Source organism: Poecilia formosa, unplaced genomic scaffold (genome assembly GCF_000485575.1).
Source record: "Poecilia formosa unplaced genomic scaffold, Poecilia_formosa-5.1.2 Scaffold64, whole genome shotgun sequence".
NCBI classification, from domain to species: Eukaryota; Metazoa; Chordata; class Actinopteri; order Cyprinodontiformes; family Poeciliidae; genus Poecilia; species Poecilia formosa.
In genome coordinates, this window is record NW_006800003.1 from 1,140,401 (window position 1) to 1,154,569 (window position 14,169).

At 40.4% G+C, this 14,169-nt stretch overlaps 1 protein-coding gene across 1 annotated transcript in view; it reads left to right on the forward strand.

The window, feature by feature from the left end:
* prex2 (phosphatidylinositol-3,4,5-trisphosphate-dependent Rac exchange factor 2) overlaps positions 1-14,169 on the forward strand; it is a 94,077-nt gene that overhangs the window by 16,230 nt on the left and 63,678 nt on the right. The window contains exons 2-8 of the mRNA XM_007554569.2: positions 1,302-1,373; positions 2,648-2,770; positions 4,929-5,033; positions 8,574-8,675; positions 9,430-9,591; positions 12,173-12,306; positions 13,450-13,553. Coding sequence (XP_007554631.1) covers positions 1,302-1,373; positions 2,648-2,770; positions 4,929-5,033; positions 8,574-8,675; positions 9,430-9,591; positions 12,173-12,306; positions 13,450-13,553 — 802 coding nt within the window. The remainder of the gene's footprint in view (positions 1-1,301; positions 1,374-2,647; positions 2,771-4,928; positions 5,034-8,573; positions 8,676-9,429; positions 9,592-12,172; positions 12,307-13,449; positions 13,554-14,169) is intronic.

The following is a 14,169-nucleotide window of genomic DNA, read 5'->3' on the forward strand; positions in this document are numbered from 1 at the left end:
ATTGGCTTTGTGTGATCTCGCACAGAGGCCTTTGATGACATTTCAGATTTTTGCTTGAATGCAAAAGCAGAACGGGTGCAAATTCAAAAGGACCACAGTGTTCTGTGTGGGATTGCTTCCTTTCATTTTTGGTTTATGCATCTTTTCCCCCTAAAATGATAGACATGCTCTCCTTTGCAAATCAGGCAGTTTGGATGTGTTGAAGTGGAGCTGTACTGAGTAGTCGGTATCTTATTTGTAACGTACGGCATTCAGAGTCCATCCGCCTGTCCATCTGACTCATTTCCTGTCCGTTTTACACAAGGCTATGAACTATTTCAGGGCAAACTGAGGTTCATGAGTTGAAGATGCCAACATATCCACATCATCTGCAAACATGAGGCAACAAATACCCTGCTCTCCATGACTATTCTCTATTACCACTAACATAATCTGGGAAATAGGAGAGTTGACCCTAAACCCTAGATTTGACTCTCGGATCAAAATTGATGCTTCTCCAGCCTGAGGTTGTTCAATTCAAAATCTTCTGCTGCTTAAGAATTAGTAACTACACTACAGAACCTCACTTCCACAAAAAAAGACCTGAAATACAATTTAACTTGCTCTCCATAAAAAAAAAAAACGAGCAGCTCTAACATCAGAGGTTGTAACTTTGTTGGAGATCAGATTCAGACGGATTAAAATTTTGAGCTGTGTGATGCGATTTATCATCCGCGTTGTACTGAGTCAAAGATTTAACTTGCATCGGTATGCATCCCAGGCTCCCTGAAGTAAGGGACGGGCATCAGTCATGAGCAAATAGATTTTTTTTTTCTTTCTGCCAAGTTGCACACAGAAAGATTTTTGTAGATTTCCAGATGATGGATGTCCTCTTCGTTCAAAGCTCTCCTCCAGGCAGAATTCAGGAAATGAGTCATTTTCACGTTGGTCACATTTAAACTGCACCTTGTTAATTTATCACTTTCAGAAAGGGCTCTGAAGCATTAATTGAGATTTTTGGGGTTTGTGAAGCACCATGGGACTTGGACTCCTACAGGAATGTTAGCGTAAAAGCTCTTTCCATCCATCTCAATTCACACTCTGTCGGTCTCTCCATCTTGCATCAATTGCTGCTTAATGTTACCTTTGAAACACAACGCTCTGCAATTATAGATGGCTGTGTTTTGAGATATCGGATTTCAGTTGTGAGGATCGCAAATGTTTTGAACACGTGAATGTGTGCAACAATGCCCAATTAGTGTCAAATCTAGCTGGCCTTGAAGTAATTTAATCCCTGTTCTGTTTTTCTGCTTTTTCTTCAGGTGTTCCTACATCGCCTCAACCAATACGCAGCCACCAAAATTGACAAAAACATCACAGAGGAAACGGTGAAGGTAAGCAGAGCTGGTGAAATAACGCTGAAGGTCATTAACTTTTGCCCTCAACATTCCAGAGAAACCTTATTTATTCGATAGCTCAGTCTGTGAAAAGTTTGGAAATGACATGCAAACCTAAATCAGTCCTAGTAAGGAGTGTTTTTTTTTTTTTTTTTTTTTTTAAACTAAAACAGCCAAGTTCTGAATGGAGAAAGACGTAGGCGATGCAGGAAACAGCTGCAAATATCTAATCTATTTATAAATGATTTCGGCTGTAGGATAATAAAGGACGCTCCGTCGCAGTGGGAGCCTCTCTGTGAGCTTGCTTACTTTTTGAGGTAAACACGCATTCAGAGGATATTTACTGCACGTCCGTGTTTTGGAATATGTCCCCGTGTCTTAGGTTTTGTTTGGGAACATGCTGTGCGGAGAGGGTTTTTTTAGATAGCAGGGGGTTATTATGGCTGCAATGTCACAGAGGGGCTAAATGACAGTGACTCCTCCAGAGTTAAAGCCCAATGATCAAAGTTCCAGTTTTTTTTTTTTGTTTGTTTTTTTTTGGGTTTTATTTTTTGTTTTTACTGTTTGCATACCATCTTTAAAATTTGTTTTAACCCCATAAACCAACGAGAGAGCTCTGATTTTCATGCTTTCATGTTATTGAAGCAGACTGTAACATGTGGCTATACTAAAATTATCGCAAGACTGATGAGGAAAAAACATCATTTATCTACCCTGCTTTTTAAATGTAGTCATAACCTATGAACTTATAATTGCAAAGTGGAAAGGGGGGGGGGTGATTTTCAACTTTTAAATAAATCTATAAATATCTTCCACCTTTGTGTGATTTTATTCTTGTATAGATATATTTCGGAATGCATAAACAGTCAAAAGTTGTAATGAGTGTACAACAGTAAATTCTATTTTTAATTGAAAAACAAGCTACAAAAATAAATAAGGTTTTATTCTCCAACACCCTCACCCTTGCGGAGAGCAAAGGGGTGGGTGTGTGCGGTGCATACACGAGGATGACTGATGGCGCTAAGACCCTCCTCCTGGTTCTGATTGGTTGTTTCTGACAGAGCTATGTATTTTTGCAGATTGCTGTAGGAACAAAGGGGGAAGGCAGAGGAACTTGATTTTTCTTTTTTTTGTCACGGCATAGTGACAGTTTTGACAAATATGCAAAAAAACATTTTTTTTTTTTTTTTTTTATAAAAAGTTGCATACTGTAACTTTATGCCACAGTTGCTTTTGTTTTTAGTTAACAATGCAGCATTTTCACCCGTCAGGTTTTATTCTCCAACATTGAGGAGATTCTGGCCGTCCACAAGGACTTTCTCTCCATGGTGGAGGAACTGCTGCAGCCTGACCCTCACGCTCACCACGAAGTCGGCCACTGCTTTTTGCACTTTGTAAGTAACTTTTTTTTTTCTCCTCTTTCGGAAGCTTTAAATGTGATTCGGTCTCCGTAATCTGAAAACTTCCTCCAAAAGCACACCAAGGTCTACCGCAGCACAACAGCAAATGAAACGATACTCCACATGCCATCAATTAATCTCTCTGGATTACTCACGATGAGACGGTGCGCATGTGTGACATTCTGGATGTGGCTCTGATATACCGATCAAAGAGCCATTATATCACATTACTCTGATGCAGAGCCTTGAGGCGTACTGGCATGTTATAGGTTTTAAAGTGTAATAAATCTGAACATCCTTCTGTTGGACTTCTGCTCTGCGCTGTTGGAGACAGGTGAAAAGAAAGCCGATCTATCTGCGGTACAGATGGCAGAAGGTTTACTATGAGATGATCTGATTTAGGGGGTGGGCCGCTCTTCAAAGCTAAAAACTGAAAACTTATGACTATAATTCAGTCAGAAGTCATCATGTGAGTGCACAGAGATAAAACATATTAGACGCTGCTCTTCTGCAACGCTGTAGAAGTCTTTTGTTCATGCAAAAACTTTCCCATAAAAAAAATAAAAAATAATCCAGTTAGCTGTTAGCTGTTGATTGATGGCAATTGGGGCAATCCTTTGAGTTTCATGCTTGCGTCAGTCTGTCTTTACTCGTTTGAACTGCACTAATGGAAACCCCACTCTAAATTTATTAACATTTTTCCAGGAATAACATGTTCAGTATAGATATTAACGCGTTAACTTAGAATTTTACGTCTTGTAAGGACTCAACTTGCTGTTCGGACCTCCGTCTTCATTGCTGGGGCTCAGCAGGTTGCCTGCAGACGGGGGTATTTTTCGTTGGTCTGCTGTGACTTTGTAGTCAGTGATTTAGAGGCTGTGTGATCTGGTCTCTCTGTCGATTCTCGGAGACAATGGAGCATGGGGTGTCATGTGAATAGCTTTGGTGGAAAGTTGCTGGTCATATTGCTACAAGACAGATGACAGTATATGATGGAAGACCCGACCCCTCCGCCCTCCGTCTTTCAGATGCACGCACAGACTCTCGCCGCGAAATACATTATGTCCTTCAAGATGAATGAAAAGAGTTTCACAATGTATATGTGTGCTCAGTGTTACGATGTGCCATTTTTCCTCGGGGTTCTCAAGTTCAGCAGAGCCTTCAAAATCCCTACAATGTAAATCAAAAGCAATGCAACACTGAGAAACTTTCTAAAAGTTTTATTTACTGAACAGGTTTGGCGTTTGCTTTCATTTTCACACGTGCGTTCATAAGCAATAAATCAATAAATCGCATAATAAATTAAAATGAACTCGATAAATTGAAACGAGCCAGATAACTTCCAGCTGCATGCTTATTTGTGTCTCTCTCTTTCTACCAAAGAGACAGGATGATAAAAAGTTTCACTCTGGTGCATCGACTGACTCCTCCCCTTCTCGCTTCCATAGAGTAATGGGCTCGACACATGGGAGGCGAAGTCGTTCCCTCTCCATTCATTACTTATGGAACGTGCGCAGTGAGGCGACTAACACTTGCGCGCCTCCTGCCAGGCAACCGATTAAAATTTGCGCAAGCTATGTGATTGGGGGAAAAAAGAAAAGTTTAACTGCATCCTAAAGGACTGAAAATTAATGTGACAACTCTGCCTATGGCGTGTGCTTGTAAATCCTTCACCAGCCCTGTTTAGTGAAGATATCTAAAACGTGGATCCTGCTATGAAAGTATGTTAGGGGTATAACTACTTCAAGTTTTTTTTGCCCAGGACCAAATCTCTTAACTGAGTGGAAATGTGGCGATGAGGCCATAATTCAAAAACCGAAGAAGAACTTTAGGAATTTCAAAGTACTGATTGCATTTACCATAGTTTTTAATTTTAGTATTTCAGTGATGAAAACTTCTTTCGAAGTGGCTAAATTATTGGCACGTACATTTTTAGCGCTTATTTCTGTGATGCTTGTCACAGAAAAACTACAACCTTTTTTAAGATATTGCGAGTAAATGCTCAATTAAAGTGTCAGGATGACTAAACATTTTTCAAACTGCATCTCAGAACACTGAGGATCTAGTTTACACTGCTATTTATGCCCTTATTTGTTTTCCTTTGTTGCCATTTTTTCCTCTGGCTCACTTTGGCTTTCTCTGTGTCCCGCAGAAGAGCCGTTTCCAGATTTATGATGAATACTGCGGGAATCACGAGAAGGCCCAGAGGCTGCTGCTGGAGCTGAATAAGATCAGAAGCGTCAGGACGTGCTTACTGGTGAGAGATGTAAACATCAGTGCGTGTGAGCTGAAACATAGATGGGCTTTATGCAAACCGTGACCAGCAGACAGACACTGGACAGCATCAAGGCCGGACCGAGACGACTCTGCCCCAATGTGTGGGCGGATCTCTGTTTCCTGTCCTGCTGTTCCCGGGAAACTTTCACTTCCACAGGGGAGTATCGTGTTCCCAGAACAAAGGATGAATATATCCTTAGTTCCAGTTCACAGAATGCACTCGCACTTATTTGCTGCTAAGCTCTAGATCTTGTGACTCCCAGTTTTTTTTGTTTTGTTTTTTTTTTACTGCTCATCATCACTTCATTCTCTCTTTTAAGGTTTTTTTTTTTTTTTTCTTGTCGGCAGCTTGGACACATCCAGAAAACTGAACTTTGCTGCACTTTTATGAACCGATTGATTTTGCTGCCTCCGATACAAACTTGTGACCTTTTGTTAGTCTGTAATTGATAGACTGAAAGTTTCAAATTGTCCTTGCAGACGCTTTACCCGTCATCACAGAGCAGTGGCACCACAATCTGTGTCTGATTGATTCTTTGTGTGCATCTTTGGTCGTGGTAGCCAGAAGAAGCGCAAAATTAATTGACATTGATTTATGGCCTTGACCTTTTGGGGACCAAGCCTTCCATCTGGGGCCGTTTGGGTTTCTTGTTACTCTCCAAGCTGCACACAAAGCGATGTGTTGCTATACCTCAGCTTACCTACTGGGAGCTGCAGTGACCAGTGAGAGGATATCCATTAACCTCCAGTAAACCTTTGGCTTGATGCCTGCCACAAAGTTTAGCTTAGTGCTTGCACCGTAATGCATGAGAGCACATTAGCTAAATTTTGTGTTAGAGGGGAGATGAGAATGATCATTGCTAGCTGACCTTGCAACCTTTAACTTATAACACAAGGGTAAGGGCCGCTTTGACCAAGTGAAGGTCAAAGTCTTAATTTAGCTGCGAGTGGGGGATGGTTTCTGACGTTCTGACAAAGCTTTGATGTAACCATTTCGGATTGCAGCTGGGAATTTTAGCAGAAACATCCTGGTCATTTTTATTTATTTTAGTTGAAGAGGGGGAAGTCACTTTGAGCGTGAAAGATCAGTTGCTGTGAAATTGAGTTTTACTTATTTAAAAGACAAAAGAAAAAAACGTAATAGTTGTTGCTTAAAGCTCTCTAGAATGTTATATAAGCAGAAACCCTGTGTATTTCTTAAATAATGTAGAGCCTTACCTCAATTGTCATATTTCTGAAGGGCTGCCAACATTTGTTAAGAGCTTAGACTGAAAGAAACTTGTTCTCTCTTATACCTTTTAGCACCCGAAAAGAAAAACACAAATGTCTTGACGTATTGTTTTAAATAGCTTTATGTGTCTCTACTCAAAACACCTGAAGGATACTAAAACTTTGTGGTTTCTTCCCTCAGTGACAACCTTCACACTGAAGACTGTTATTGTTAGCCGAGTCAGTAGAATGTTTTGATGGTACATTAACTTAGAAAATGCTCAGATATTTTAGCAGGGCAGTACGCCAAATGATAAATTGCATTAGACCTACTGAATAGTCATGGGAAATGAAAATGTGGATTATAATTAAATCAGCCTTATTTGATTTGATTGTCAGATCAAAGCCAAAGCAGGAAATGTATTGCTTTGTGTGCTATTTTTCTGCAAATTTGGAAACCTCTTCTATTTAGTTCTCTACTGTTTCTTCTAAGCTGTTTGACAAACAGAGTAAAATATCTCAGTAACACAAACCAATCTTCTCTTTCTTATTTTTCTCCGTGACCATGACGCCCCCCCCACCCCATCACTTATTCTGAGTTTTCACACCCTAGGTTTTTTAAATCCATACAAGGTGTTGGCACAGACAAGGAGAGTTAATTTGGTAACAGTTTATTTGAAGGGGTGTGAATAAGACTGACATGACACTGTCATAAACATGAACGAGTCTTTATGAATGTTTATGACTGTTGTCATGAAGTGTCATTCGGTAAATAATGACACTTTTAATGCAAAGTTGCTCTAAAAGTTGCATTAAAAGTCAATTAAAGGTGCCAACTTTGCATTATTTTGTAAATTATAACTTAATGCAAAGATGGCATTTTTAGTGGACTTTCAATGCAACTTTTAACTTTACATTAAAAGTGCCATTATTTACCAAATGACACTTCATGACAACTGTCATAGACATTCATAAAGACTCCTTTATGTTCATGACAGGTGTTATGTCATGTTTATGACAGTGTCATGTCAGTCTTATGCACACTCCTTCAAATAAAGTGTTACCGTTAATTTAACTTACTAAATATAGGACTGGAATTCAGAGTGGGGAATGCAGGGCACCTCTAAAATAGCAAGACATTAGATCAATTGGGATTGCAATTGAATGTATTGTGCAGCTTTACTGTGCAGTCATGAAACACTGATGTAATAATATTCAGAAATGCAATGTAATATGTTTCAAACTTTCTGAACAGTACATAGTAGTCAACTTAGCATGCTCAGGTGTGACCAGTATAAACTTGTCAAAACAAAATCATGTCTTAAAACTGACTTTTTCTTTCAACATAATGGAGATGCAGTATAGCAATTCTTCCCTTTAAAGCTCAAGGAAATCCTCTACCAGACTCTTTTCTCCGTTCAGGAGAAATAAATCTAAAACCTAAAAAAAATGTGATTGATAGCATGCCTACTCATACCAACAAAGCATCAAAAACAATTAATTTGATGGTAGAAATGGCATAGGTGCTGGACTTGGATTTTAATCTCACTGCAATTGCAGAAACAACCACTCAAGACTATATTTGTCCTTGAGGTTTCTCATGTGATCAGGGCAGAAAACGTGCTCGCATGTGAGCCACAGACAAGGTCTGTTGGATTTATTAGCAAGAGTCATGGAGAGAGCGGGCATTTATTGGCGCTTAACAATCGCCTCCCTGCAGCGACACTTTTGGATTTGAATAAAATGGCTGGGGTGGCATGTTCCAAGGAGACACCATGACGCAAACATCAAAAGCTTATATTTGCATGTGAAGGCAGTGGGGACAGACACCCCTCCTGCGATGTGCACGGTTTGTGATTCAGCGACGAAGAGCAATTTCAGTGTTTTTTTTTTTTTTTTTTTAAAGGAGTCATGAATGTATTTGTGAAAATTCTTACATATTTAGGCCGGTCAGACCTTATCTGAATAACGTAAAACAAACACATCAAATTTTTATTCCAGATTAAACCGTTGAAACTAAATAAACGTACAATGTCTCTGTCATTGCTCCCCCAGCTGTTAAGCTGCTATTTCCTCCAGCTGAATTCAAGCATTAACCTGTTTCCACATTTATTCTTTGAACATAAATGTAGATTAATGTTTGCGCCGAAGGAAACAACTTATTAATCTTATCAAAAATAACTCCCATAATTAATTATTATGGCTTGCATGTGATGGAAGAAAAAATGTTTCAGCGATTAGAGGCTTCCACCATTAAAACCTCACAGACACGACTTAATGATTAACCTGCCATCCGTCTTCTTTGCTACAGAACTGCATGCTGTTGGGAGGCAGGAAAAACACAGAGGTCCCACTCGAAGGCTACTTGGTAGCTCCCATACAGAGGATCTGCAAGTACCCGCTGCTGCTCAAAGTGAGTACGGCCCTCATGTTCTGCAGACACCGACGGGTCTTTGCTTTAGTTCAGAGGCTTAGCCACGCCGCCTCTATATTACGAGGCCTGTCGCCATCGCTCCTTGCCAGCTCTTCATCCAGACACACTAGCTGGACTCATCCACACCTGCACACCCGCTTCTTAGCTCAGACTTTTCTCCTTTTTTCTGCGTGAAACGTGAGTGAAATCCAATGCGTTTTCAAAGGCTGTGTTTCTGACTAGGTGATCTGAGCGGTCCCATGTCATTCATCTTGTTGAGATCTATTAATTCACCCAGCATTCCCTAAACAGCCACTAGCATGTGCACAAGGATGCTGTAATAATAAGGAGGTGGTGGGGCGGGGGGTAACCTGATGCTCAGCCAGTTGAAGGTTTCCAGCTGCTGGGGGGGGCCTCCCCTCCTCCTTGAAGTGACACAGATAGCCATCAGTGGCTGCAAAGATATCCAGAAGAGTGTAAATCTGCCCTGTGGTGGCTGACATGCTGAAGCACTGTTTAGACTATGAGGTTCCCATCACTGTTGGTAGGCCACGACAGGCGGTGGCACAGATCTGAAAAGCTGCTGGAGGGAGAAAAGTGAAGCGGAGAAGAAAAATGTAAAGCGGTTTTCTTACAGGTTTTTCACGCCTCATCTAAACCGTAAGATGTAACCAGCTGATTTATGTCTCCTGAAAGCAAAAGCAGGGTGTGATTGTTTTTCCTCTGTGTACATGTGCTATTTTTAACTTCAAAGGAGCTGCTGAAGAGGACCCCGAGGAAGCACAACGACCACGCGCTGGTGCAGGAGTCCCTCCAGGTGATGAAGGCGGTGTGCTCCAGCATCAATGAAGCCAAGAGGCAGATGGAGAAGCTGGAGATTTTAGAAGAATGGCAGTCCCATATCGAGGGATGGGAGGTGGGTCTCCATCAAGGACTTTAATTTTTCATTACCTTTTTGTGCCACTGTTTCATTTTAGTCTACTTTAACTTTTGACCGAGGGCTTTTTATTCCAGATCTTCAAGTCGTGTCTGCTACTCGGTATTCAGGTCCGGCAAACTTCAATATATTTTACTGAGATTGTATCTTATTGACCAACACAAATGAAGTGCAGGATTGTGAAGTGGAACAACTATAAACTCACTATTCCTTTATGCGAAATAACTCGAGCTCAGATTGGGTAAATTTAGAGTTTTTGATTGAAGTTTAGGTTTTGCAGCCGATTCTGATTTGGTTTTAGATCTGGACTTTGATTGGACCACTCTAACACATGAATATGATTTGATCCAAGTCATTCTGTTGCAGGCGTCTCGATGTGAAAACACAGCACACTTTTCAGATTTTTATGATGATTTAAAAAAAAAAAACATGCATCACTTTCACTCCACAAAGGTGAACTACTTTGTGTTGATCTATCAGAAAATTAGTTAACAAGATGGTTTATGGAAGAACCAGTAGTTTTGTAAAAATAAGTAATAAGATGCAATTGACCTGTTGTATTGAATTTTGGGTTTTTAATGGAGATGATGGAGAAATGGAGAAAAGTTAGCAGCAGTGATTGTTCTTAGATGTGTTGTTTTTAGTTTTAGCAGGACATATTGTTGTGTTTCAGTGTAAAATCTGCTGCAGAAGCATAAACAGATGTGGAGTTATTCATCTTGAGTCAATCATCTTCACTGGCCAAAAAAAGGGGCTAAGCATCTTGTTGTATAACTGTGGTTTCCATTTCAAATCGAAATAGAAATAATCACACAATAAAAATCAAGTACATACACAAATATACCAGCTAAAGTAAGCACTAAGCCTAAGTACTGTCAGTGCTGGGCTCAGAGTTGGGTGGGGTGACATTTGTACTCCTGGCTGCTGCTTCTCTGGTAACACGGTAATATTACTTAATGCAGATTGATCAAACTTCCCGTTTTGACCTAAAAGTCTCTTGGTTTTCCCACGGAGAGTCACAGCAACAGGTGATGGTCTCTTTTGAATCACTGACTCGACTTGCTGCTTTCTCCTTGCAAACCTTCCCTGAACTCATGAATGGGCTTTGCTTCACAATCCTTTCAAGGATGCCGTTATCGTACCTATTTCAATCCTACTTTTTCCTTCCGCTCTTCCACTTGAACGATCAGCACTCGAACAATCAGATTCAGCAGTGAACTTTTTCTGTTGGTCTAATGTTATGTTTAGATCATCTAACAAGATGAATGCGTGGTTTCCTGTAGATGTAAGACACAATCATTCAAAGTACATAAATGAAAGCTTGAACTAAATCACAGTAATGTTTGAAATCGGATTTACCATAAGTTTTTTTTTTTCTACACCTATTTTAAGGTGTAAAAAAAAAGCAAAAGTAGTTTTGTCCTCCAATTTGCTAGACCTTGATCCTTTCTCTTGATGGTTGTTGCCTTTTTTATGTCTGGTAGTTGGTTGCCTCCATTAAAAGCATGCAAAAAAATTAGGTTATGGTGCTTAGTAGAACTTTGACTCAAGCCGAATTAGCCTTAGGAGAACAAGCTTTCTTTTTAATGTGTCACAAAACGCTAAAGGGTAACACTTGGCTTGGCTTAAGGAAATGTATTTTCATTGTCTGAGATTGTTTGATGTCATTGTTGGCTCCGAATGATCAAAACAAGTTTTCTGTCTGGTGTGCACACATTCACTTGCTGCAAATTAGTTTAACATCTGGTCAAAAGCCGTGAGAGAGAGACACAAAAAAAAAAAAAAAAGCGGGGAGGAAGGAATAAAAGACACAGAGGAGCAGAGACGGGGCAGGGGGGGAAAGTGAGAACTGCTCATAAGAAGGAAAAGGGAGGAGAAAGGGCGAGGAAAGAAGGAAAAAGCCTGAAAGGTTTTGGCCCGCTCATGTCTCCAGCAGGAGGAAATGCTTAGCACATTTTCTAGCTCTGTGCGCATGTGGGGCTATTTTTAGCTCCAAGAGAGGCTGATCAAACGGGGGCGCATAAATTCCCAGAGCGCGCAAAGTTTAAGGGAAAAGACAGCGCACTTTATCACTTCGGCAGCAGGATGCCCAAGAAATGTGGTGACCAGGCGCGACAGCGCAGCGTGTAGCCCGGCTGGACGGGATGTTATTCTTTAGGCTATTAACCACCCCGCGTTTAACGTCCCACAGCAATCTGCTCGAAGGAAGCAGGGAGTGTTTTCACAGACCCCTGAGAGAGGGAACAGGAAAGGCTGGGCTATGTAGAGCCCCATCTGATCAGCGCTACATCTGCACATGAGAGATATTGAAAAACTATTCATCCCCATTTGATTTAAAAAAATCCCCCCCGCCCCCATGCACTGTCTTATGTTGCAGATACAATCTACTTGAGATTTTATATGATGGCATGAAAGAAAGTGATATGTAAGAAAATGCTTTTACAAATAAAAATAAAAAAGTGAAATGAATTAACGTCACAAAATGTCAAAACAAAACTGTATATTATCATAAGTACTATTTGATTTGAAGTGCTTGTCTCCCTGCCTCCCTCCCCTCCAGGGATCCAACATCACAGATACGTGCACAGAGATGCTGATGCAGGGCGTCCTGCTAAAGATTTCAGCTGGAAACATACAAGAGAGGGTTTTCTTCTTGTTTGACAAGCTTCTGGTTTATTGCAAGAGAAAAAACAGGTGAATCTCCCGTCTTCTTGACTTGAGTGTGTCATGTCCATTTTTACACTGCTGTGAGTTTTAACACGCTGCGTTTACGGCGCAGTTTCTGTCTGTGTATATTTCTAGAAGCAACGGCTTTATATCGCTTCCTGTGCAGATGCATTTTGAACAAGTAGAGTCATGAACTTTTACTTTTAAAATGCACATAAACACACAAACGTATAGGAAGCAGTACATTTTTGTGGATAAAGTTGCAGCCGGTGCTACTTCATTGATTATTTGTTGCTTATTTTCAACATAAACATTTTCTTTCTTTTATTGAATTCAAACAGCACATGCATTTATTGTGTAAGAAAAGGGGGGGAAATACAATCAAATGTGTTCTCCAAAATTTTGAAATTAGTGGATGCCCTGGTTAAGACTGGAAAAAAACTTGAGTTCAAGTTTTATTAAAGTAGAATAAAAAACATAGGAAAAATCTAACTTTTAAGTAGAGTACATTCATTTTATGGTGAAACAAATTCACCAATTTATAGTTTTTAAAATCTGATTAGTTCCGTCTTAAGATTTGTAATTACTGTTGCATGATTGCTAGATTTAATGTCCTTAAGTCGGTCTTTAAAATGGAAAAAAACAACAACAAGAAAATATGCTATTTAAGCAAACCAATTGGATTAAAATTTAGATTTTAGCAGCAGACAGTTTAGTTGAATATGTGGGAAAGCATCTCATGGCCAATGTTAAGTACACAGGAGGATCTGTGATGCTGTGGGCATCCCAGATCCTTTCTTCTGGTCTCATCTGTTCCGCTCACCGGCTGGCTTCCCAAAGGACTTATGGTTAATTTTGTGTCGTCTGCACATTTTCTGTGTTGACACCTCCACATGTTGTGGCTGTCAGACCCATTGATGACCGACTGAGTTTTCAGGATTGGTTACCAAACAAAGACTTTATGATCCCAAGTTCTCTCCACAAAGCAAGCCACTCAAATTCCAAAGTCAAAGATCAATTTTCTTTAAGCATCTTGGTCACGGTTGCCATCGAGCGTGGTTGAGATGTTGTATTTTGACAAAGAAGTTAGGCGGTGCAGACATTATAAAGGGACAGAGAGATTTGACCTTTCAAGTCGAATCATGTGGTTCTTTTTTTTCTGTTCGGAAGGCGTTTGAAAAACAGCAAAGCATCCAGCGAAGGCCCACGCTACCAGTTCAGAGGAAGAATCAACACCGAGGTGATGGAGGTGGAAAATGTGGACGATGGCACAGGTAATCCCTCCAATTAAAAAACAAAAATCCCACTTCAATTATATTTTCTGATTTCTGCTCCTTTTGCAAAGCTTAAATAAAGCTTCAAATTTATGCAAAGAGGTGAACAATTTAGTCATCGGCTTAAACTCTGTGTAATATTACTTTGTTAGTGGTTAAAATGTTATTTATCCAACAGCACTTTTACCGTCTGTGGTTACGTATCCTTGAGACTGCGCTACTGCTTGTTCTGGGCGAACTCCTGCGCTTTGTGTCTCTTGGCCTCTTGCAGCCGCTGATTATCATTTATATTTGTAGATTTCACCTTCTCCCTTCCAGCAGACTTTGGATGGACAGACGGGTTTTCATGTTTCTGGTGGGAGATTGATAGGTTTGGTTCTGGAGAGAGCATGAGGATAAACATGTGAAGCAGGCAGCGGAGCAGAAACTCACGGGTGTTCTGCACCACAGACAGGAGATCTCTGAAATCCAGGGTGACAGGAGTATTTTAGCTGGGATTCCTGGATAATGAAAGTGCTTTGACTTTTTCCCAGGCCAAAATTCGCTGCCTGGGCTTAAAACCAACGCCCTCGAGGAATCCCATACATAGAACACCACACTATATCTGCTTTTAACT